Source organism: Oryzias latipes, chromosome 11 (assembly GCF_002234675.1).
Source record: "Oryzias latipes chromosome 11, ASM223467v1".
In the NCBI taxonomy this organism is placed as follows: domain Eukaryota; kingdom Metazoa; phylum Chordata; class Actinopteri; order Beloniformes; family Adrianichthyidae; genus Oryzias; species Oryzias latipes.
In genome coordinates, this window is record NC_019869.2 from 3,729,743 (window position 1) to 3,752,414 (window position 22,672).

The following is a 22,672-nucleotide window of genomic DNA, read 5'->3' on the forward strand; positions in this document are numbered from 1 at the left end:
AAAAGAGAGGGAAAGAAATGAAATGGGAGCCAACATAGTCACTCAGTCACTTTAGCAGATTAGATTTAGTGTGTTTTCTGTGTTAAAGATTTAGAGATTATTCCAGAAATTAACCAAAATGAAGGTCTAGTTTGAAGGATCTTTTTAATCTATTCAAACTAGTGATGGAATTTAAATCCACAGAATAACTGCTGGACTTTAAAGTTACAGTAGGATTAATGGAGGCCTGCTTTATGAAATAGCACTAGAATTATCTAAAAACAGTGATGGAACCGGAAACTAAATGATCAGACATTAATATGTCAGATTTCCTGCATTCAAGGTGATGCTGGCTTGTTGGACATGCAGCTGTCTAATGCTGACACTGCAGTTTTCCTCATCAGTCATTTGTGTGGCTTGATTTAAAAGGGACTTCACAGATTATTTAATCCAGATTAAGATTAGAAACCTGAAAACAACCATAATAGACAAAACAGAGAACAGAATCCAACATTTCTATTACTTTTATTTTTCTACAGTCATGTCTAATTTATTTGATTAACATAATTAAGTAAATTAGTTTATAATTATCTTTCAATATTCTAGGTAAAAAATAAAAATAAAAGACTTAAATGTTTAGGACCTAATTTTTATTTAATTGTTACTTTTTTTTGTATGAATCCAGATAAATTAGAATGGATGCGATGGCAGCGTCTCCCACCTTTTTGAATGGAGTGAGGATCAAGAATGTAAGTCTTGTTTTTTCATCTTTACGTCTCTTTTTTTCCATCCACCCAAAGTTTTCTTAGCATCTTTGTTTTCCTCAGAACTGAATCAATAAATTCAGAACTACTCTGATTCCTCAATATGTCATGTTTGTCCTGTTTTATTTTCATCCTAAATACTTTCTGAAGTATTTGTCTTTGATCAGAGTCCTCCAGAGGAAGCTGAGGCTGGAGCTGCTTTTATTGCTGAAGCTCATCTGGACGACCCGACCATGAGAGAGGAAGAGGAGGGACTGGGATTCTTCATTTTAGGCTTTTATTTGTTAAACTTCAAGTAAATATTTGTGGTTCTTATTTTGAGTAAAGGTGAGTTCAGATAAACTAAATTAATTTTATATTTATGAAAGACATTGGTGTATTTTGTGTTTTAAGGAAAGTTTGGTTTGTTTTCTAGTTTAGTCGGTGAGTTTTGTTTAAGCTTCTGTTTGCTGTTAAGTATCTTTATACGTTCAGTTAACATATTTTATGGGGCCAATTTAGTAACTTTAAACAAACTAGTTTAGTTGTTTTTGGGGAAATAAAACACAATTTTTAAGCTGTTGATAGTTCTTAACCACACTGTTAATCTAAAGAGATATTTCTAAATATTTTCATAAAGTTTCTTTGAATTGTGTCTTTCTTTGTGTGTTTAGTGTGTCTACAGTAAATCAGTCAGTGTTTCAGTCTCTGGAAGAACTTGAGGCAGAAACATTCAAATGAGTTTCAGTTCATTCTGATGAAGGAGGTTTTTGTACGATGACTTTTCACTGTGTGAACACACGCTGACTGTTGATACTGTGATAACTCTGACAGTAATAAACTCCTGAATCTTCAGCCTGGACTCCACTGATGGTCAGAGTGAAGTCAATTCCATTTCCTGATCCACTTCCACTGAATCTGGAGGAGATTCCTGAAAATCTGTCTGATGTTCTGTAGATCAGAGCTTTAGGAGCTTCTCCAGATTTCTGATGGTACCAGGAAAGAAAGTAATGTGAACCAGTCCAGTGAGCTACTTGTTGACTGGCCTTACAGTCAATAGTGACCTTTTGATTGAGCTGCACTGATTTAGCTGCTGGCTGAGTCAAAGCAACATTTTGTCCAACAGAACCTGCAGAGAGAGAAGAACCACAAAGAACATGAGATGCTGAGGAGAAACTCAGCTGCACTCCAGATGATTCTCACATGACACAAACATCATCTTCCTCACCCTGAATGAAGCAGAGGAGAGTCCAGATGAGGACGCAGATCAAAGTCATGGTTTGACTGAGGAGGAGGAGGAGGATTTCTGTGTCTTCTGCTGTGATGAAGGACAGCTGTCAGTCATCCAGTCTTCAACTCTCAGGACTATAAAGTCTCCCAGAGCACTGGAGCATGGAGCTGCTGATGCAAAGTGTTTCTATGGAAATGCAACCACTGACTCCAACAGGAACATGGATCTCTGTCATCAGGATTCACATCAATGGATCAATCAATCATTCCAGATGGGATTCAAAAATATTGATTTATGCTCAAATATAATATTCGTTTTTACCACTAGTACCTATTAGAATACCTTTACATCTGCAAAATAAGAACTTAAGTAGAAATTAAGCTAAATTTAGCTGAAAAAATAAAAACTATTGTTATTATTATTTCAGTGAGAACCTTTTTCTCATCAATCCGTTGTGTTTTCCAGTCAGACTGTGTTGAGTTTGTTGTGTTCAAAGTCAGAGAGCGTGTCTCTCTGCAGTCAGAGGTTTTTGTACGACGACTCAGTTAGTTTGTATCACTGTGGTGGACTTTTGGTGGAGGAACCAGACTGGAGGTTGATTGTAAGTAATTTATTTTCAATTTACATCCATTTTTTAACAAAAAGTGTTTTCTATTAAGTACCATAAACTAATATTTGTCTACTTGTATGATTTTCACAGATTTCGTTTTTTCATATAAAGCAGGAAACATTCACAGATGCAGATAAACGTGATTCCATTTGAAAATCATTTGTCAGTAATCTGTCTGTAAAGGTGAATTTATAGTTTTCCAACAATTTTTCATTCAAATATAACATATGAACCAGTAATTTTATGTCACATTTACAATTTTGTGTTGAGAAAAAATGAAAACTTCCGAGTTTAAAAGTTGTAAAGATTCTGGAAACTAACTGATATTTTGCCATGTTCTAAAGTTTTGGTAATTGTATTTTTCTTTTAACATGATTTTTTTAACATCTCAAAGGACTTCTTGGTGAGTATTGTGAAGTAATTATATAAAATTAAAGTAAAAAAGACGTATCAACGTCAAATTGTTGCTTTAATTCTCGTCTCATATCAGAATCTGTGAACTCTGTTAAATATTTTTAACCTTTATTAATCTGCTCAAGCAAATGTTAGACCACATTTAGAAAATATTCTTTAAATAAAATGATTCTGTTTATTTCTCACCAAAGAACACAAGGAATGTGAAAAACATAAATGTTTTTTTTCTGTGTTGCGGGGTTGTCAAAGTTAAGTGCAGTAAGTTTATAACTCAAAGATCTTTTTCTTATTTTACGTTAATACTGAAACCTGTTTGTTGATGTGGTTCATTGGTGAAGCTCATCTGTTGCCATGGTTACAGCACCTAAAGAAGGAAGTGAAAGAATAAAAAAGTGTGAAACTAACTGAAGAAATAAAGCAGCATTTTGCTGCAGGAAGAGTTTCTGTTCTGTTTGGAGGATTTCTCATGAACTTGTTTGTGTCTCCTCATGCAGTGGGTCATGTTCCCCCCAAGCTGACAGTGCTGTCCCCCTCCATGCATGAGGGGAAGGCCACACTCCTGTGTCTGGCCAACAATGGCTTCCCTTCAGGCTGGACTCTGTCCTGGAAGGTGGGCGGCAGCAGCATCAGCAGCAGCTGGGAGGAGAGCAGGAGCCCCGGGGTGCTGCAGAAGGACGGCCTCTACAGCTGGAGCAGCACCCTGAGGCTCCCTGCAGACCAGTGGGAGAAGCTGGACTCTGTGACCTGTGAGGCCACCCAGGACTCCCAGACTCCAGTCCCAGAGACTCTGTGGAGAAACCAGTGTTCCTAGTCACCACCTGACTGACTGGGATTCTTTTACTTTGTTTTAAACTATTCTGACTTTACTTTGTAATCTTTGTGGCATTTATTTTCATCATCATTCTGAATGTTGCGAATGCTTCTTTTTTTTTTTAAATAAAGATTTTTTTCTTCAACTTAACTCTGGTTTGTTACGTTTTTTCACATTTAGACATGTTTTTGATCAACAAATTTAAAATAATGACAATTTATTTTAAACATTTAAAATACATTTTTAAAATAAATACAATTTATTTTAAAAAAGTTTATTATATCTAAAGTATAGTATATAGTATAGGATAGGATATTTATATTATATTTTTACATTTCTAAAGGAACATACTAACTTTATTGTCTATAAGTTGACAGACTTCTGCAGCTCTACACTCCAACATCAGCATCACTGAGGTCATATTTGTGCTGTGACTTTGTAAACCAGAGTCCATAGCAAATGTGTTTTACTAAACGTATCAGTTTAAATCTTTTCTCATAAAATTGTTGTCAGCACAATGTCAGTATTTTTGGCTTTAAAAAATACTTTAAACAATAGTTTGATGTTCATTATAAAAATAAAATGGGGCTAAAATGTTTGCAAACTTGATGTGTTTTTCATTAAAAATGTAAAATGTATTTAATTAATGAATGGTTTACTATCAATGATAAATTTAGGGATTTTAATTCTGCTCTATACACCTCTGAATGTTTTCCTGATGAGAAACGTTACAAAACTTTCTTTTCACATCTTAATATTCCGACAGTTGAACCAGATGTGGCTGCTCTATTGGATAAGCCTTTCACTGCTGAAGAACTAAAGAATGCTGTCATGTCTATGCAGGATGGGAAAAGCCCTGGTCTTAGGTTTCCCATTTTAAATTTTTAAGGTTTTTATGGATAAACTATCTCCTCTAATGCTTAACATGTTAAAGGCTCCAGCAGATCTTGGTGCCTTGCCGGCCACTTTGCGACAGCCACAATCTCTCTTATCCTAAAGAAAGATAAAGATCTGCGATGCTGCAGCAGATATCAGCCTCTATCTTTGCTGTGTGCAGATGTTAACATTTTAGCAAAATTGCTAGCAAAATGCTTGGAGCTGATAATTCCCACATTAATCAGTCCTGACCAAACTAGCTTTATTAAAACCAGACATATCATAATATTAGGCGGCTTATGAATATTTATACTGCACCTCTCCAACTAGCACCCCCGAAATGGTCATCTCCATGGATGCTGAAATGGCCTTTGATTGGGTGGAGTGGCCTTACCTGTTTTGTACTCAGAGACGCTTTGGCTTTGGATCTAAATTCCTATCATGGATCAAATTACTGTACACATCACCTATGACACGTGTTCACACTAATAATGACTACTTGAAATACTTCCCCTTGGGCCGTAGAACTAGACAGGGCTGTCCTCTTCCCCCTCTTTTATTTGCTCTAGCCATCAAACCACTCACGGCGGCCATTAGAACTAGCTCTATGTGCGGTATCTTGAAGGGGTGGTGTAGATCATAAAGTAGCCTTATATGCAGATGACCTTTTATTATTTCTTTCAGATCCAGCTGTCTCCATGCCTCCAGTTTTAGCTCTGCTGAGGGACTTTGGTCAGATCTCTGGCTACAAATTAAACCTAAATAAAAGTGAACTTTTTCCTGTCAATCCTGAGGCCCCCCCAATCAGACCTACCTTTTAAAATCTCTCCATGTGTCATTAAGTATCTAGGCGTTAGAGTGACTAAGGACTTTTCTGATCTTTCAAAACCAACTTTAATCCATTACTGGATCAAGTTAATTGTGACTTACAGCGTTGGTCTATGCTGCCATTATCTCTCACGGATAAAATAGGCTGCATCAAAATTAATGTGCTGCCTAAACTTCTCTATTTTTTTCAATGTCTACCAGTATTCATTCCAATCCAAATTTCAGGTCCCTTGACAATTCTATTGCCCAATTCTAGCCTCCAAGGATGAGAAAAACTATATTGCGGAAAAGCAATGATAATGGCGGCCTACAGGAGCTGCAGCAGCACAACTCTGGAATAAAGACTCTACACTCAGTCACTTTAGCAGATTACCGTACATTTGTGTTCAGATATCCTTGTAATAAGTTAGATGTTAAACTAGAAATGAAACATTATTAACGTCTAGCTTGAAAGAAATTTTCGATGTATTTTGCTTTATCTGCTATTCATATCTGAGAAAATATTTGTGTCTAAATGAGTTTCATTTTTTTGTAGTAAAGCTTAAATTTGCAAATATATTTATACAAATGTTTTATTGCCAGTGATATGGACCAATGGTCAAACCCAACATGGTTTCTAAATTCACTTTTGTCTGAATTTTTCTTAGGTTGAGAAAAGCAAACTCCAGTGAGCTCAGAGAGTTGAATAACATCAGACATCATCTGTCTAGTGTAGAAATGTCTACAGAGCAGAAGCACAGAAGTATTTGTTGGAGAAAATACATAAATGTTGTGGTTATTGATATATGCAAATAAAATATTCTGAATCCTTGTTTCAAGCTTTTTAAATGTAAGGATGATGAACTCATGAGTCCTTAGAAACACCAGGAGTCTGTAGCAGAGAAAATTTTCTGTCTTTTTCAGATGTTTTAAATTCAGTGCAAAACACTAATTAAAAACATGTTCCATCCATCCATCCATCCATCCATGTTGTCATGAGTGTTATGTCCCCAGGCCTTTTGGTGTGTATATGTGTGTGTGTGTGTGTGTGTGTGTGTGTGTTTTGGGATGTAACAATGAGAGTTTTCCCATCCACCTTTTGGTTGAAGGTAGAGGACATCCTGGATGGGGGAACAGTTCATCACAGGGCAACACAACCACACACTCACATCTAGGGACAATTTATTCTGAGCAACCAACATGTGATGCACAGTCCTGGACTGTGGAAGAAAGATGTTTATGGAATAAAGACTAGTTATTGAAACGTTGTTCTACATTTAAATTGATTATCTTCTCAATAATTGGTTAATCGGTTCTGAAGCTGAGAGGGATGGGGTCCAATTTTGTCTGTCAACCAATTCTATGACTATGATTTTAAGATTCTTTTAATAGTTTTTAAGAGTTTCCATGGTCTTAGTTCTTCTTTTATATCAGACTTGCTTTTAACTGATGAACCTCCCAGACCCCTCAGGTCCTCAGGTGCAGCCCTGCTGAAGGTCCTTAGGGTCAGGACAAAAAACCACGGCGAGGACTCGTTTAGATTCTACGGGCCTCGTCTGTGGAACAGCCTACCTGAGGATGTGAGGGCCTCATCTACTGTTGAGGTTTTTAAAAAGAAATTAAAGACACACCTGTGTAACTCAGCTTTTAATTAGATTTCATAACTTTTCTAAGCTAGAATTTTCATTTTTTACTCTTCTGTTTTATGATGTTTTATTGCATAATTTTATTGTTTTATTTGTTTAATCTAGAATTTTTACTATTAATTTCCTGATATTTTAACACATGTATATTTCTTTAATGTCTTTTAGCCAATTAGACTGTTTACGAGTGTTTTCTCACCCTTGGCTGGGGTGTTTGTGTCTGTGCTGACACCCAACGGGAGGTCAGGGCAGACGGCGCCTGCTGGTTTCTTTCTTCTCTTTTACTTGTGTTTGTTTTTGTGAATTTATTGTGCGGGGCTTATTTAATTATTTTATTGCATGAATGGGGATTGGTGTTTTCTACATTCTTGTTTGTTTTTATGTTCAGCACCATGAACTGTTTTTTTACATGAAAGGTGCTATAGAACTAACAATAATTTAAAAGTGAATTTAAATGATTTTTTTCATTAGCAGATCTAATAGATTCATGAAACAGTGTAACTTAGTTTTTGTATGGCATGTTTAGTCAAATAAGTGATTTTCTGAAGATAAATCTCAGACAGAAGTTAATATTAAGACAGAAGTTAATATTAATAAATATCCATCCCCCATTATTTAGTAAATATTAAGATCATTATTGACAAAAACTTTAGTAAAAGAACCTCAGATAAAGGTACTGCTGCTTAAATATTGTGTCTTTCTTTGTGTGTTTAGTGTGTCTACAGTAAATCAGTCAGTGTTTCAGTCTCTGGAAGAACTTGAGGCAGAAACATTCAAATGAGTTTCAGTTCATTCTGATGATGGAGGTTTTTGTACGATGACTTTTCACTGTGTGAACACATCCTGACTGTTGATACTGTGATAACTCTGACAGTAATAAACTCCTGAATCTTCAGCCTGGACTCCACTGATGGTCAGAGTGAAGTCAATTCCATTTCCTGATCCACTTCCACTGAATCTGGAGGAGATTCCTGAAAATCTGTCTGATGTTCTCCGGATCAGAGCTTTAGGAGCTTCTCCAGATTTCTGATGGTACCAGGCAAGAAAGTATTGTGAACCAGAATAGTGAGCTACTTGTTGACTGGCCTTACAGTCAATAGAGACCTTTTGATTGAGCTGCACTGATTTAGCTGCTGGCTGAGTCACAACAACATTTTGTCCAACAGAACCTGCAGAGAGAGAAGAAGCACAAAGAACATGAGATGCTGAGGAGAAACTCAGCTGCACTCCAGATGATTCTCACATGACACAAACATCATCTTCCTCACCCTGAATGAAGCAGAGGAGAGTCCAGATGAGGACGCAGATCAAAGTCATGGTTTGACTGAGGAGGAGGAGGAGGATTTCTGTGTCTTCTGCTGTGATGAAGGACAGCTGTCAGTCATCCAGTCTTCAACTCTCAGGACTATAAAGTCTCCCAGAGCACTGGAGCATGGAGCTGCTGATGCAAAGTGTTTCTATGGAAATGCAACCACTGACTCCAACAGGAACATGGATCTCTGTCATCAGGATTCACATCAATGGATCAATCAATCATTCAGATGGGATTCAAAAATATTGATTTATGCTCAAATATAATATTCGTTTTTTACCACTAGTACATATGAGAGTACTTCTGAAAAGAAAAAATTAAGCTAAATTTAACTGAAAAAAATTAAAAGTATTATTATTAGTATTTCTGTAAGAAACTTTTTCTCATCAATCTGTTGTGTTTTCCAGTCAGACTGTGTTGAGTTTGTTGTGTTCAAAGTCAGAGAGCGTGTCTCTCTGCAGTCAGAGGTTTTTGTACGACGACTCAGTTAGTTTGTATCACTGTGGTACACGTTTGGTGGAGGAACCAGACTGGATCTTGGAAGTAAGTTTCTAAAAACATTTATATAAAAATGAAACTCAATTGCTCTTATTATTTTAAAGAAATTAAAGAGTCTAGAAAAATATTTATATTTTATTTTTACCTTTTTTCAATGTTTCAGCTCCTAAATTATGTTTAGGTTTTTCTTTATAAACAATTTAGAGTCTTAAATAACTTTTATTTGTGAGCATCTCATATGAATTTCAAAATAAGATACTTATACAATGTTTTTTGCTTTAAATTTGCCTTAAAACGTAAACTCTTTGTCTTGTCTTTTTGCCACAGTAGAGTTTGTTTCAATTCAGTATTTTGACAAAATAATTTAAAAGTTTATATTAGTTCACATCATTTCTAAAATCTGCATTAACCTCTCTCTGGGTCACGGGGTTGACAAACCTCTTTTCAGCAACTCTTGTTTTTTTTTTATGGCATAAAGATGTTTTTTTTTTACATTAGTTTATGTTTTTGACCGATCTCATGATCTTAAAATGTTTTCAGTATATTTGTTCAAATGTTCCTGAAATAATTGAACAAACATGAAAATGATGTATCTTCTAGTTTGAACTGTCATTGGTTCCAAAGAGCGTTTGTCCTCATGAGGACTCTGTGTGCTGATCTGCATGAGAGCTTTCTGAAAGGAAGTGAAACAGTGTGAGTGAGTGACTGATGGAGCAGAAACTAACATCTGACAGAAACTTCTTCAAGGAGAACATCCACGTTCACACAGTCAAGGAGTTTGATTGACAGCTGTGTGCTTCCTGTCCTCTAACCTGATTGGTGTCTTCTAGGTGATGTCCGTCCCAAGCTGACAGTGCTGTCCCCCTCCATGCATGAGGGGAAGGCCACACTCCTGTGTCTGGCCAACAATGGCTTCCCTTCAGGCTGGACTCTGTCCTGGAAGGTGGGCGGCAGCAGCAGCAGCAGCAGCTGGGAGGAGAGCAGGAGCCCCGGGGTGCTGCAGAAGGACGGCCTCTACAGCTGGAGCAGCACCCTGAGGCTCCCTGCAGACCAGTGGGAGAAGCTGGACTCTGTGACCTGTGAGGCCACCAAGGACTCCCAGACTCCAGTCCCAGAGACTCTGTGGAGAAACCAGTGTTCCTAGTCACCACCTGACTGACTGGAACAATATTATTGTGTTTTTGCTTTTACTGAGATTTCAGCTGCATTGATTTTTTTAATATTCTTTCTTTGTGTGCTATAAAAACATTTTTATCAGAAGTTACTTATTTGATACTTTCTGCACAATAAAAAATACTCTTCAAAGTTGTTTCATTTGTGATTTCTAACAAATATATTAATTTTAACTAAGACATTTACATCAATAAATTTGTAAAATAATTTCCAGAACTTCTATGTTGCTGTTGCATTGATGGAGTTCATCCTGTTACTGTCAGATAAAGTAGGGCTACAGTTTATACTGGGGGTCACCAACGCAGTGCCCATGGGGGCAACTTAAAGCATCAGCAAGGCATGCTCTAAAAATATTACAGATCATGAGGGAATTCGATATAATTTTGAAATGTTTTTTTTTCCGTTCTGACAAGAAGATTGATGATTTCCTTGGCTTCAAAATTGTTGATCTATTGAACCACCAGTACAACTAGTGTCCCTGCTGACTTTCTAATGTTTCAGCAGATAAACAGAAATAAATCACTGTTTTATGTTTATACGTGTTTTTCTTGTCATTACTGTTGTGTAAATGAGGTTGGTGATCCCTGATCTCGGCAGTAATACATTTATTTTCCTTTTTTTTCCCTGATGAATTAATGCAGACACTTTGATGGAATGTAAAGTAGTGAATGTACAGTTTGTAGATCGCTGTAAATGTTTGTCTCCTAAAAAAACACACAAACATTAATGTCTGAACCTCTGGTATCAAAGTGAAGAACATAAAATGGTTGAAAATATGTCTAAATTGTTCCTAGCTAAGCATTGTCTATGAAGACTCTCATTCATCCAGGTTGGTTCCATCATAGTAGTAGGTTTAGAGGATGTCATCTGGACCTGGTTTTAAAGTTAGAAGACGTTTCACCTCTTATCCAATAGGCTTTGTCAATTCTGAATTAGCTGGTCGAAGAGCTGGTATATATGCGCTCATGGGGGAGGAGTCAGACCTGAGATCCAGGTGGAACTGGTTCTGTTTGTTTAGGTTTCAGAACACTGCCGTAGATGGATGGAAGAATAAACCTGAGACCACCATTCTTATTAAGAGAAGGTTTATCCTTCTTGACAAAGATGGGTTCTTTCACTCTTCACTCAAACTATCCTTTCTATCTGGCTAGAATTCGGACTTCACTGTCCTCGAACGAGTGGTTTGTGGCCTTCAGGTGGAGGTGCACTGCAGACTCAGGTCCATTTGGGTTGGCTCTGCGATGTTGGTAAAGCCGCTTGTGTAGAGGTTGTTTGGTTTCTCCTATAGACTGTTCTTTCCAGTTCTCTTTGCAATTGATAGAGTACACACCATTACTCTGTTTGTAGCTAGGAATTTTGTCCTTTGAATGAAGAAGTTTTTTTCTGAGAGTTTTAACTGGTTTGAGATGAACTGGGATGTTATATTGTATGAAAATCCTTTTTAGTTTTTCAGACAGGCCTGAGATATAGGGAATAACCAGCTAATTCAGAATTGACAAAGCCTCTTGGATAAGAGGTGAAACGTCTTCTAACTTTAAAAACTAATTCTAGATGACAGCCTCTAAACCTACTACAATGCCTGCTAAGCATTGTTTTCCTTTGGTAGATTCATTGATGTTAGAAGATCAAAAAATTTATGGGAAAATCCACATTTTCACCAAAAAGGTTGAGAGCAGCTGTTCATTCAGATCAGTTCCTCTTTAGCTGAAAGAGGTTTTTGTACGACGTTGTTTCACTGTGTGAACGGAAAGCTGTTGCTCTGCTGACAGTAATAAACTCCTGAATCTTCAGCCTGAACTCTACTGATGGTCAGAGTGTAATCACTGCCAGATCCACTTCCACGAAAACGATCAGAAACTCCAGACTGACGAGTTGTTGCATAATATATCAGGAGTTTAGGAGCTTCTACAGATTTCTGTAGATACCAGTGAAGGTTGGTGCTAACACTTGAACTGGTTTGACATCTAATGGAGAAAGTTTCTCCTGGAACAACAGACTTAGATCCAGGAGTCTGAGTCAAAGTGATTTCACCTGATGAACCTGGAAAAAAGGAAAAACAGAAGAGTCATTGAGATGAATCCAGATGAAAGAAATCTAAGAATTGTGATGAAGTTTGTTTCCTGATGAATCCAAGTTTCCAGCAGAGAGTCTCACCCTGAACAAGGAGCTCCAGGACAGCCAGCAGCAGAGTCAGTGACATCCTCATTGTGCTGCAGGTGTGTCAGTGTCTCTGAAAGGTCTGGACAGCCACTGATCAACACTGAGCTCTTAACTGCTGGAAGCAGAGAGGCAGCACACATATGCAAACACACTGAGTCAGTCATCTGCAGCTGTTCTCAGCAGCTCTGGATGTTCAGCTTGGAATCTTTGGCCTACAGGAGCTGCAGCAGCACAACTCTGGGATAAAGACTCCACAGTTAGTCACTTTTAACATTTGTTTTCAGATATCCTTGTTAATAAGTTAGTTTTTACAACAGAAATGAAACATTATTAAAGTCTAGTTTGAAGGATATTTTCAATGTATTTTACTTTATCTTCTATTCATAACTGAGAATATATTTTTGTCTAAATGAGTTTTTAGGTAATAAAGCTTAAATTTGCAAATATATATGTATATAAAATTGTTTTAATAGCAGTCATATGGACCAATGGTTAAACCCAACGTAGTTTCTAAATGTACTTTTGTCTGAATTTGTCCTAAGTTGGGCAAAGCAAACTCCAGTCAGCTTAGAGAGTTGAATAACATCAGAGATCATCTGTCTAGTGTAGAAATGTCTACAGAGCAGAAGCACAGAAGTATTTGCTGGAGAAAATACATAAACGTTATTGATATATCTAGATAAAAGATTCTGATTCCTGGTTTCAAGCTTCTTAAATGTGAGGATGATGAACTCATGAGTCCTTAGAAACACCAGGAGTCTGTAGCAGAGAAGATTTTCTGTCTTTTTCAAATGTCTATAAATCCATCCATCCATCCATCCATCCATCCATGTTGTCATGAGTGTTATGGCCCTGGATGGGCCACCAGTTCATCACAGGGCAACACAACCACACACTCACATCTAGGGACAATTTATTCTCAGCAACCAACATGTGATGCACAGTCCTGGACTGTGGAAGAAAGATGTTTCTGGAATAAAGACTAGTTATTGAAACGTTGTTTTACATTTAAATTGATTATCTTCTCAATAATTGGTTAATCGGTTCTGAAGCTGAGAGGGATGGGGTCCAGTTTTTTCTGTCAACCAATTCTATGACTATGATTTTAAATTTCTTTTAATAGTTTTTAAGAGTTTCCATGGTCTTAGTTCTTCTTTTATATCAGACTTGCTTTTAACTGATGAACCTCCCAGACCCCTCAGGTCCTCAGGTGCAGCCCTGCTGAAGGTCCTTAGGGTCAGGACAAAAAACCACGGCGAGGACTCGTTTAGATTCTACGGGCCTCGTCTGTGGAACAGCCTACCTGAGTATGTGAAGGCCTCATCTACTGTTGATGTTTTTAAAAAGAAATTAAAGACACACCTGTTTAACTCAGCTTTTAATTAAATTTCATATCTTTTCTAAGCTAGAATTTTCATTTTTTACTCTTCTGTTTTATGATGTTTTATTGCATAATTTTATTGTTTTATTTGTTTAATCTAGAATTTTTACTATTAATTTCCTGATATTTTAACACATGTATATTTCTTTAATGTCTTTTAGCCAATTAGACTGTTTACGAGTGTTTTCTCACCCTTGGCTGGGGTGTTTGTGTCTGTGCTGACACCCAACGGGAGGTCAGGGCAGACGGCGCCTTCTGGTTTCTTTCTTCTCTTTTACTTGTGTTTGTTTTTGTGAATTTATTGTGCGGGGCTTATTTAATTATTTTATTGCATGAATGGGGATTGGTGTTTTCTACATTCTTGTTTGTTTTTATGTTCAGCACCATGAACTGTTTTTTTTACATGAAAGGTGCTATAGAACTAACAATAATTTAAAATTGAATTTAAATGATTTTTTTCATTAGCAAATCTAAAAGATTCATGAAACAGTGTAACTTAGTTTGTGTATGGCATGTTTAGTCAAATAAGTGATTTTCTGAAGATAAATCTCAGACAGAAGTTAATATTAATAAATATCCCTCCCCCATTTTTTAGTAAATATTAAGATCATTATTGACAAAAACTTTAGTACAAGCACCTCAGATAAAGGTACTGCTGTTTAAATATTGTGTCTTTCTTTGTGTGTTTAGTGTGTCTACAGTAAATCAGTCAGTGTTTCAGTCTCTGGAAGAACTTGAGGCAGAAACATTCAAATGAGTTTCAGTTCATTCTGATGAAGGAGGTTTTTGTACGATGACTTTTCACTGTGTGAACACATCCTGACTGTTGATATTGTGATAACTCTGACAGTAATAAACTCCTGAATCTCCAGCCTGGACTCCACTGATGGTCAGAGTGAAGTCAATTCCATTTCCTGATCCACTTCCACTGAATCTGAAGGAGATTCCTGAAAATCTGTCTGATGTTACATAAATCAGAGCTTTAGGAGCTTCTCCAGATTTCTGATGGTACCAGGCAAGATAGTATCGTGTATCACAACAGTGATCTACCTTTTGACTGGCCTTACAGTCAATAGTGACCTTTTGGTTGAGCTGCACTGATTTAGCTGCTGGCTGAGTCACAACAACATTTTGTCCAACAGAACCTGCAGAGAGAGAAGAAGCACAAAGAACATGAGATGCTGAGGAGAAACTCAGCTGCACTCCAGGGGCCTCATTTATAAACGTTGCGTACGCACAAAAGAAGGCGTACGCCACTCTCTACGCAATAGTTGAGATTTATAAAAAGCAAACTTGACGGGAAAATGTGCGGTCCTTCACGCAAGCTCTGACCCAGGCGTACGCACAAAAACGGGTGAAATGAGAAACGGCGACACCATCGGCAGATGGAAGAAACACGTGAAAGTGAAAATGACAATACTGCCTCTCAGAAATAACATGAAGACTTCACAAAGCAAGTCTTACAATTAACAGCTACACGAACACCCGTTTGATCCATCAGCAGTGAAACAAACAAAAAAATCAAACGAAAATTACAACAAAAATTCAAATGAACACATATTTGCAGAAAGAAAAGTGAAATATATTCTGCAATATTGGCATGTTGTGCAATTCATCCTCATAAATAATATAGTTAACAGAATGAAATAATGTACAAAACTGATATTCTCGTTAATGTGTCCGTCTGGCGGAGCAGATAGAGGTGCAGACAGACAGATGGATAGATGGAGAGAGATGTATTAATTGTCCACTGGGGAAAGTTGTTTTCATATTAAAACATTTCTTCATAAACTACGGAATTATGGTATTTATACATATGCCTTTAGTTTGTTTTATTTTTGATAAAACCATGTATGGCGTATGTCTCAACCATTCAGAAAGCAACAAGAAATTACATTTGCGCTGATAAATTTCCCATTTCCACGTCGATTATTACCGACATCTGTAGCTTGTCAGATGTAATTAAATGGAGGGAAATAAAATGCCCCATCACAATGCGTAATGACGAACAATGGCTGATCTTGCCCTCTTAGAAGATGTGGCAAATCTTTAGACAGCAAGAAGACGTGCTGGCAAACGAGGACGAGTGGCTTATGAGCCGGTTCTGACTTCCTCGAGCCGTCCTGTTGGACCTCTGCGGGCTTTTGGGGGGGGGGGGGGGGGGTGTCACCCGGTGCATCTGGCGCGTCGGCGTCCCCCTGCGCCTCAGTCACCACTCCACTAAGGGATTCCCCAATTCTTGCCGCTTGTCTCTCATCAAGAGGGGTCAGCTCCGGTGTCCCCCCGTGGCAGACACACTCTGGCGATGCAGCGCCAGACAATTTTTTTGCCTCGACTTTGATGTCCGACCATTTCTTTTTTATTTAACCACGGTCCGAGGTTGTGAGGCTACAGCATTAACGGCGTCTGCCACTCACGTGGCTTTTTGGCATTAGTAACATTATTATTATTACCTCGCCAACGATAAATTCTACTTCACAATGAGTGAAGATACGTTTTTTTTGATTTCCTCTCGGTGTGTGCCATGTTTCGCAATCAATGAATATTCATTTGTGGGCGTTTCACGGACTATTTATGGGCAACTATGGGCGTGTCATGAAGCCGCAAAAGCTATGCTGCATTTAGAATTGGTTGTGATTTATTAAGGGAAAGATGCGTAGGATGTGCGTGCGCACGGTTTTATAAATCCGAATATTTCTGTGCGTACGCATGTCTTAGTTTTCATCCGTACGCCACTTCTGACGCAAATCCTACGCAAAGTTTTATAAATGAGGCCCCAGATGATTCTCACAAACATCATCTTCCTCACCCTGAATGAAGCAGAGGAGAGTCCAGATGAGGACGCAGATCAAAGTCATGGTTTGACTGAGGAGGAGGAGGATTTCTGTGTCTTCTGCTGTGATGAAGGACAGCTGTCAGTCATCCAGTCTTCAACTCTCAGGACTATAAAGTCTCCCAGAGCACTGGAGCATGGAGCTGCTGATGCAAAGTGTTTCTATGGAAATGCAACCACTGACTCCAACAGGAACATGGATCTCTGTCATCAGGATTCACATCAATGGATCAATCAATCATTCCAGATGGGATTCAAAAATATTGGTTTTAACTTTAATTGGGAAACATTTTTCCACTGCTATAAATTAAAGTACTTTATAGCAGTGGAAAGCAGGGGGTGGGGGTGGGGGGACAGGCAGCAGGTGAATCGCGCAGGGATCGTAAAAACGTAAAACCCGCTGCCCGTCACACACTGCAGTGTGTGAGTGTGTGTTTGGCTCCCCGTCTGCATGTGAGCCATCTTTGTCACATCTACAGAACATTCAGACCTACGATCATGTTTAAAGTCTCATCTTGCGTGAAGCAGAAACTCACCACGTATCAACCTGGTGACCATCAGCAAAACTACCACGAGAAATACTCATCATTTATTAGCAACAGCATAACAATGTCATTTAAAAGAATCCACAGACTTATTGTACTTTAAAAATGTTGAAATTACATCAATGCACACATTCACTTGTATATTTAGTTTTAAAAATATTGTCGCGGACTGAGTTTAACTTGGCTTTTGGGCCGCGTTAAAAGTTCTGGAGTTCATTGAACGCATCATGCAGAGATCTGATTGGCTCTCAGTTCTGTCGCTCAGCCTGTTAGGTAATTTGGACCAATGGAGTTCAGCTATGGGCCGAATAAGGGAAATGGGAGGGCTGGAGCGGGAGCAGGGGAATATAAAGTTGGGAGAAGCGTTCTCGTCTCGGCGGGAGAGATTGAGGAGTTGCTGAATTAGTTGTACGGCTTTTGTTACGGTCTGCAGTAACCAGAATAAAGAAGCTTAAAAGAGTTTAAGTCTCCGTGCCTCAGTGTGGGAAAGGGACACTACATTATTGTATGGCTCTTTCGAAATTACATTTAAAAATATGTGGCGTTTATGGCTATCTCAACCAAAAAGGTTCCCGACCCCTGCCCTAGACCCTAGATTTGCTGTTTCACCTGTTTTGCTTTTCCTTTGCTACCCCTAGTGGTGGAATTGCGCATTTTAGTTATTTCTTTAAAAAAAATCATAACTCGCCACAGGAATGGACTATAAACGTGCTTTCTTTTTTAAACATCCTTATGATTTTTACTCTTCATGTGCGGGCTGGACTATAGCACCTGACGGGCCGGATACGGCCCACGGCACAATAGTCTGTTCAATTGTCAAAATTAGTCAAGAACATAATACCATGAATACGATATATGAAACCCTTGGAACATTTGATAAATGTATTATTTTGATTTGATCCCTGAAAATGAGAAAGGTCTCATAGGGCCTCACCTACCACTATATGTTATTGTATGGGACAATGTGAATTGTTCATCAGGGCCTGGTTCACTACTCATCCAAGGATGGTCATAGTGTTCCTGCCACCTTACTCTCCTTTCCTCAATCCTATTGAGGAAAGGAGAGTTTTTCTCCGCTTGGAGGTGGAGAGTGTTTGAGTATCGGGCTCAAGATCAGAAGTCCCTGCTCCATGCAATGAATGCTGCGTGTGAGGATATTACAGGAGATCAGTGTAGGGGATGGTTGCGACATGCACGCCGTTTCTTCACTTGTTGCATTGCAAGGGAGGATATACGCTCTGATGTGGACGAGAATCTGTGGCCAGACAGACAACAGCGTGAGGATGGCCAGCAGGGTGAGGACAATGGCCAGTAGAGGGGGGGTGAGGACAGCAACCAGTGAAGAACTGTTAGTTGTGAAATTCAAGCATTATTTACAGCACTGTAGGCTGTATATTTTTAAATTTTTTTGTTTGTGTTTTTTATTATAAAGTAGATTATGCTGTATATATTTTCTTTTTACTCTGATGTATGCAAGTTACTTTATGTGTGTGAATGATAATGGTTACAATTTCCTTGGCAGTATGAGTCCAATGTGTGGTGTTACTGTAAACCTAAGAGGCTACTCTTACCCTAAAATCCTTTTTTTTGTTTTATACAAAATTGTATTCTGTTATACAAAAACAGTACAGTAACCATTGTCAATAAAGGACTGAGCTAAGACTGATAGGAGGACATGAGGGATATTTCAATGATCCTCTGCTATAGTCTCGACTCGCGCCTTTGACTGTCCCCCCAGCCACAGCTGGATGAAGCTCGTCTGCTGGACTTTATATATGTAGTTGTAGATTTAGATAAGTTAATTCTTCTCTAAGAGTTCTGGTAAATCGCCTGTCCGTCCTGGGGGAGGATCCCTCCTTCATGTGGGCACCCCTGAGGTTTCTTCGTTTTTTCCGGAATCCGTTTTTTTTGGGAGTTTTTCCTTACCGCGAAGGGGGGTCTAAGGGCAGGGATGCCAGTATAGCTTAGTCAGTTTGTTAGTTCATTTTAGTATTTTTCTATTGAACTCTTTGTATTCGTGATCCTTTAAGTTCATGTTTTACTTGGAAGCCCATCGAGACAACTGTTGTTGTGATTTTGGGCTATACAAATAAAATTGAATTGAATTGAATTGAATATAGTGACAAACATCTAATCATTTTGACCAAAGGGACAAAGTATTTTGGGGGGACTGACTGTTTAAATGAGAAGAAAATTTAGTTTTGACACGTGAGTGAATTGTTTTGGGAGAGATGTGAGATTTTGCAAGTGAAACCATGGCGTTGTGCTGAACCATCCACATTATTTTGACAAAAGTACCAAGAGTGTTGAGAACGTCCAGTCTGCTTCAAGAAATGAGCCAAAGCAACTGAGAAGGACCTTTGCCTTTTTGGTGGCACTGACTCTTTAGATGGGAAAGGAATTTAGTTTTGAAGCATGAGTGAACAGTTTTGGGAGATATATTAGTTTTTGCAAGTGAGCTATAGTGTTGTGCTGAATTGTAAGACTGTTTTGCCAAATGATCTTAGAATTTTCAGAATGTAATTTCTGTTTCAAGAAATGAGCCAAACCAATGGAGAAAAACTGTGATGCAGATACTTTGATGAAATGTAAAGTATTGGCTGCACAGTTTGTAGATCGCTGTAAATGTTTGTCTCCTATAAAAGACACAAAAATTAATGTGTTACCCTCTAGTAACAAAGTGAAAAACATGAAATGGAGGGGGGAAAAATCTGAATTTTATCAATGCTAAGCATTGTTTTCTTATGGTAGATTCATTGATGTTAAAATTTGTAATAATTTATGGGAAAATCCAAATTTGCACCAAAAGGTAGAGAGCAGCTGTTCATTCAGATCAGTTCCTCTTTAGCTGAAAGAGGTTTTTGTACGACGTTGTTTCACTGTGTGAACAAGCTGCTACCCTGCTGACAGTAATAAACTCCTGAATCTTCAGCCTGAACTCCACTGATGGTCAGAGTAAAATCACTGCCAGATCCACTTCCACGAAAACGATCAGAAACTCCAGACTGACGAGTTGAAGCATACATCAGGAGTTTAGGAGCTTCTCCAGATTTCTGAAGGTACCATCCGATGTGGTTTCCAACACCTGAACTGGTTTGACATCTAATGGAGACAGTTTGTTCTGGAACAACAGACTGAGATCCAGGAGTCTGAGTCACAGTGATTTCACCTGATGAACCTGGAAAAAAGGAAAAACAGAAGAGTCATTGAGATGAATCCAGATGAAAGAAATCTAAGAATTGTGATGAAGTTTGTTTCCTGATGAATCCAAGTTTCCAGCAGAGAGTCTCACCCTGAACAAGGAGCTCCAGGACAGCCAGCAGCAGAGTCAGTGACATCCTCATTGTGCTGCAGGTGTGTCAGTGTCTCTGAAAGGTCTGGACAGCCACTGATCAACACTGAGCTCTTAACTGCTGGAAGCAGAGAGGCAGCACACATATGCAAACACACTGAGTCAGTCATCTGCAGCTGTTCTCAGCAGCTCTGGATGTTCAGCTTGGATTAACCCTTGTGCTATCCTAGGCACTTTAACATTGGGAGTTGGGTCATCTAGACCCACTAGACAGTGCTCTAAACCTTTTTTCTTCAATGATTTGTGATCTTCACTGGTGTCCATAGATTTCATGAAATCTTTCCACCTTTATCCACCTTTGTCATGGTAGGGAGAACACGTCAATGTAAGGGTGGGGTCAGAGGATAGCAGAAGGGTTAAGGTTACCCTATTTGGCAAAAATTGTTCCGACGCAATGCATTGTAGTCCATACTCACCAATCTTTTGAGCACTGATGCATACTATTTTTTTGCAGAGACTTCTGGGAAATTTCTAGGGTACTTGATTTTGGAATTGTAGAATCGGACAGCCCTACAAAATGGCACACACACTATATATTGCAGCATATAGTGTAGTGAAGGAATGCGGACACAGCCTCTACACTCAGTCCGTTTATCAGATTAGATTTCTATTATGGATTTTATTTTGGTCAAAAAAACGTAAATACAATCTGGTTTTTGAGGATCTTTTTAGTGCAATATATTTTATTTTTTTCCTTTCATAGCTAAGGTATTTTTGAAATGCTACTACTTTTTGACAGTGTCAGAGCTCATATTTGCACATTTCTATGTGAGTTTTTCTTTTCTTTTTGCTCCTCCCCCTGCAAAAGAGTGCAGACGCTTTTTCCCCTGCTCCTGCCGCTTCCTGCTTTATTTGCTTTTTAATCATTTAATTAATCATTTTTAATTATTTTACCTCATCCACAACTCCTGGAATATCAGACTGGTCATCCTTTTTTGTGACTTCCACCTATACAAATCAATATTTTTACGTCTGACAAGCCAGCGACATGTCCGGAGGAGGAAGAAAAACAAACTCCCACTGTGAACGCTGTCGGATCTACCAACAAGAAATAAAAGAGCTACAAACACGGATATTTACTTTGGAAACTGAAAATGGACTTCACAAGACCCTTCCAGTGACATCGGGTGGTAAGAAGCCCACTCTTACTACAAACGAGAAGAATAACAGTGACATAGACCTGAGTGATGTTGTGTCTTTTCCGAAACTTTGTGCGGAGGAACTCTGTGTTAAGCCAAAGCGAAAAGATGACAAAACATCCGAAATAAAGCTCACAAACAGATTTTTACCCCTAACACAATGTGATATTGAAGAACACAGTGAAATTGGACCACAGAATAGGAGTCATAATGTTGGAAACAAAGAACACGCAGAAAGAAAATCTGTGCCAAACGTCAAGGTCAGAGATACGCTGCTGCTTGGAGATGGCGCTATCAGTGGAGTCAGCCACAGAAGAATGCAAACTTTAAGTTGCCCAAGTTCTACTGTTCCAGTGATTACAGGACTCTTATCTAAAGTCTTGTACCAAGGAGTTAAACGAATAATCATCCATGTAGGTGCTGTCGATATCAAAAAAGAACAATCTGAACGTCTGAAAAAAGACTTCATCAAGTTATTTGAAGAGATCGACAAAATAGAGGTTGAAGCATTCATCAGTGGACCTCTTCCTAACATCGATGGGGTGTCACTCAAGTTCAGCCGTCTGTTTCAGCTGAACAATTGGCTCTCCAGAGAGTGTGCTTCCAGAGGATTCCATTACATTGAGAACTTCAATACATTCTGGAAACGAAAGGACCTATTCATGGGAAGAGGCCCACACCTGAACAGAGGTGGAGCAAGAGAGTTAGTAAAGAACCTCCTCCACGCTCTGGGGCATAGAGGCCAAGGCCCTGAAAAGGCAGTAAGGAAGGACCGAGCCAGTGTCCCAGGAACCACAGCACAACGGCAACAACAACTACCTCCACTACCACCACCGGTCAAAGACTTGGATCCGGCAGCACCAGCACCACAACCACCTCCATCTAAGGACTCAGCTGCACCAGCATCACAACAACCACCGCCAGCTAAGGACCCAATCGCAGAACCACAACAACAACCACCAGATTTGGCCCCAGAAATACCACCATCTGACCAGCTCTGGGCGCCCCCTGCTACATCTACTCCCAGTGAAGACTCACTTTCCTTTTCATCCCCCCCACTTTCACCCATGGCCCTACCTAGCCATTTTGATAGCCTGATTAAGTCAGGAATTAAGATGGCTCCCCTAACACCTGTGAGCCTCACACCACACAGGAGCTCTCCTAC

The 22,672-nt window shown here is 38.9% G+C and overlaps 4 gene segments (V, D, J or C); 2 read left to right on the top strand and 2 right to left on the bottom strand.

Moving 5' to 3' along the window:
- Positions 1-683: 683 nt before the first annotated feature.
- On the top strand, positions 684-3,807 carry LOC101174637. The segment is given in 3 exon segments: positions 684-728; positions 2,503-2,554; positions 3,472-3,807. Coding segments are annotated over 3 exon segments (414 nt in total).
- A 1,197-nt stretch (positions 3,808-5,004) lies between these two features.
- LOC101158367 lies at positions 5,005-10,229 on the top strand. The segment is given in 3 exon segments: positions 5,005-5,043; positions 8,918-8,969; positions 9,755-10,229. Coding segments are annotated over 3 exon segments (405 nt in total).
- A 1,449-nt stretch (positions 10,230-11,678) lies between these two features.
- On the bottom strand, positions 11,679-12,489 carry LOC101169580. The segment is given in 2 exon segments: positions 11,679-12,137; positions 12,252-12,489. Coding segments are annotated over 2 exon segments (360 nt in total).
- A 7,359-nt stretch (positions 12,490-19,848) lies between these two features.
- LOC101157914 lies at positions 19,849-20,507 on the bottom strand. The segment is given in 2 exon segments: positions 19,849-20,194; positions 20,309-20,507. Coding segments are annotated over 2 exon segments (354 nt in total).
- Between the last annotated feature and the right edge of the window lie 2,165 nt (positions 20,508-22,672).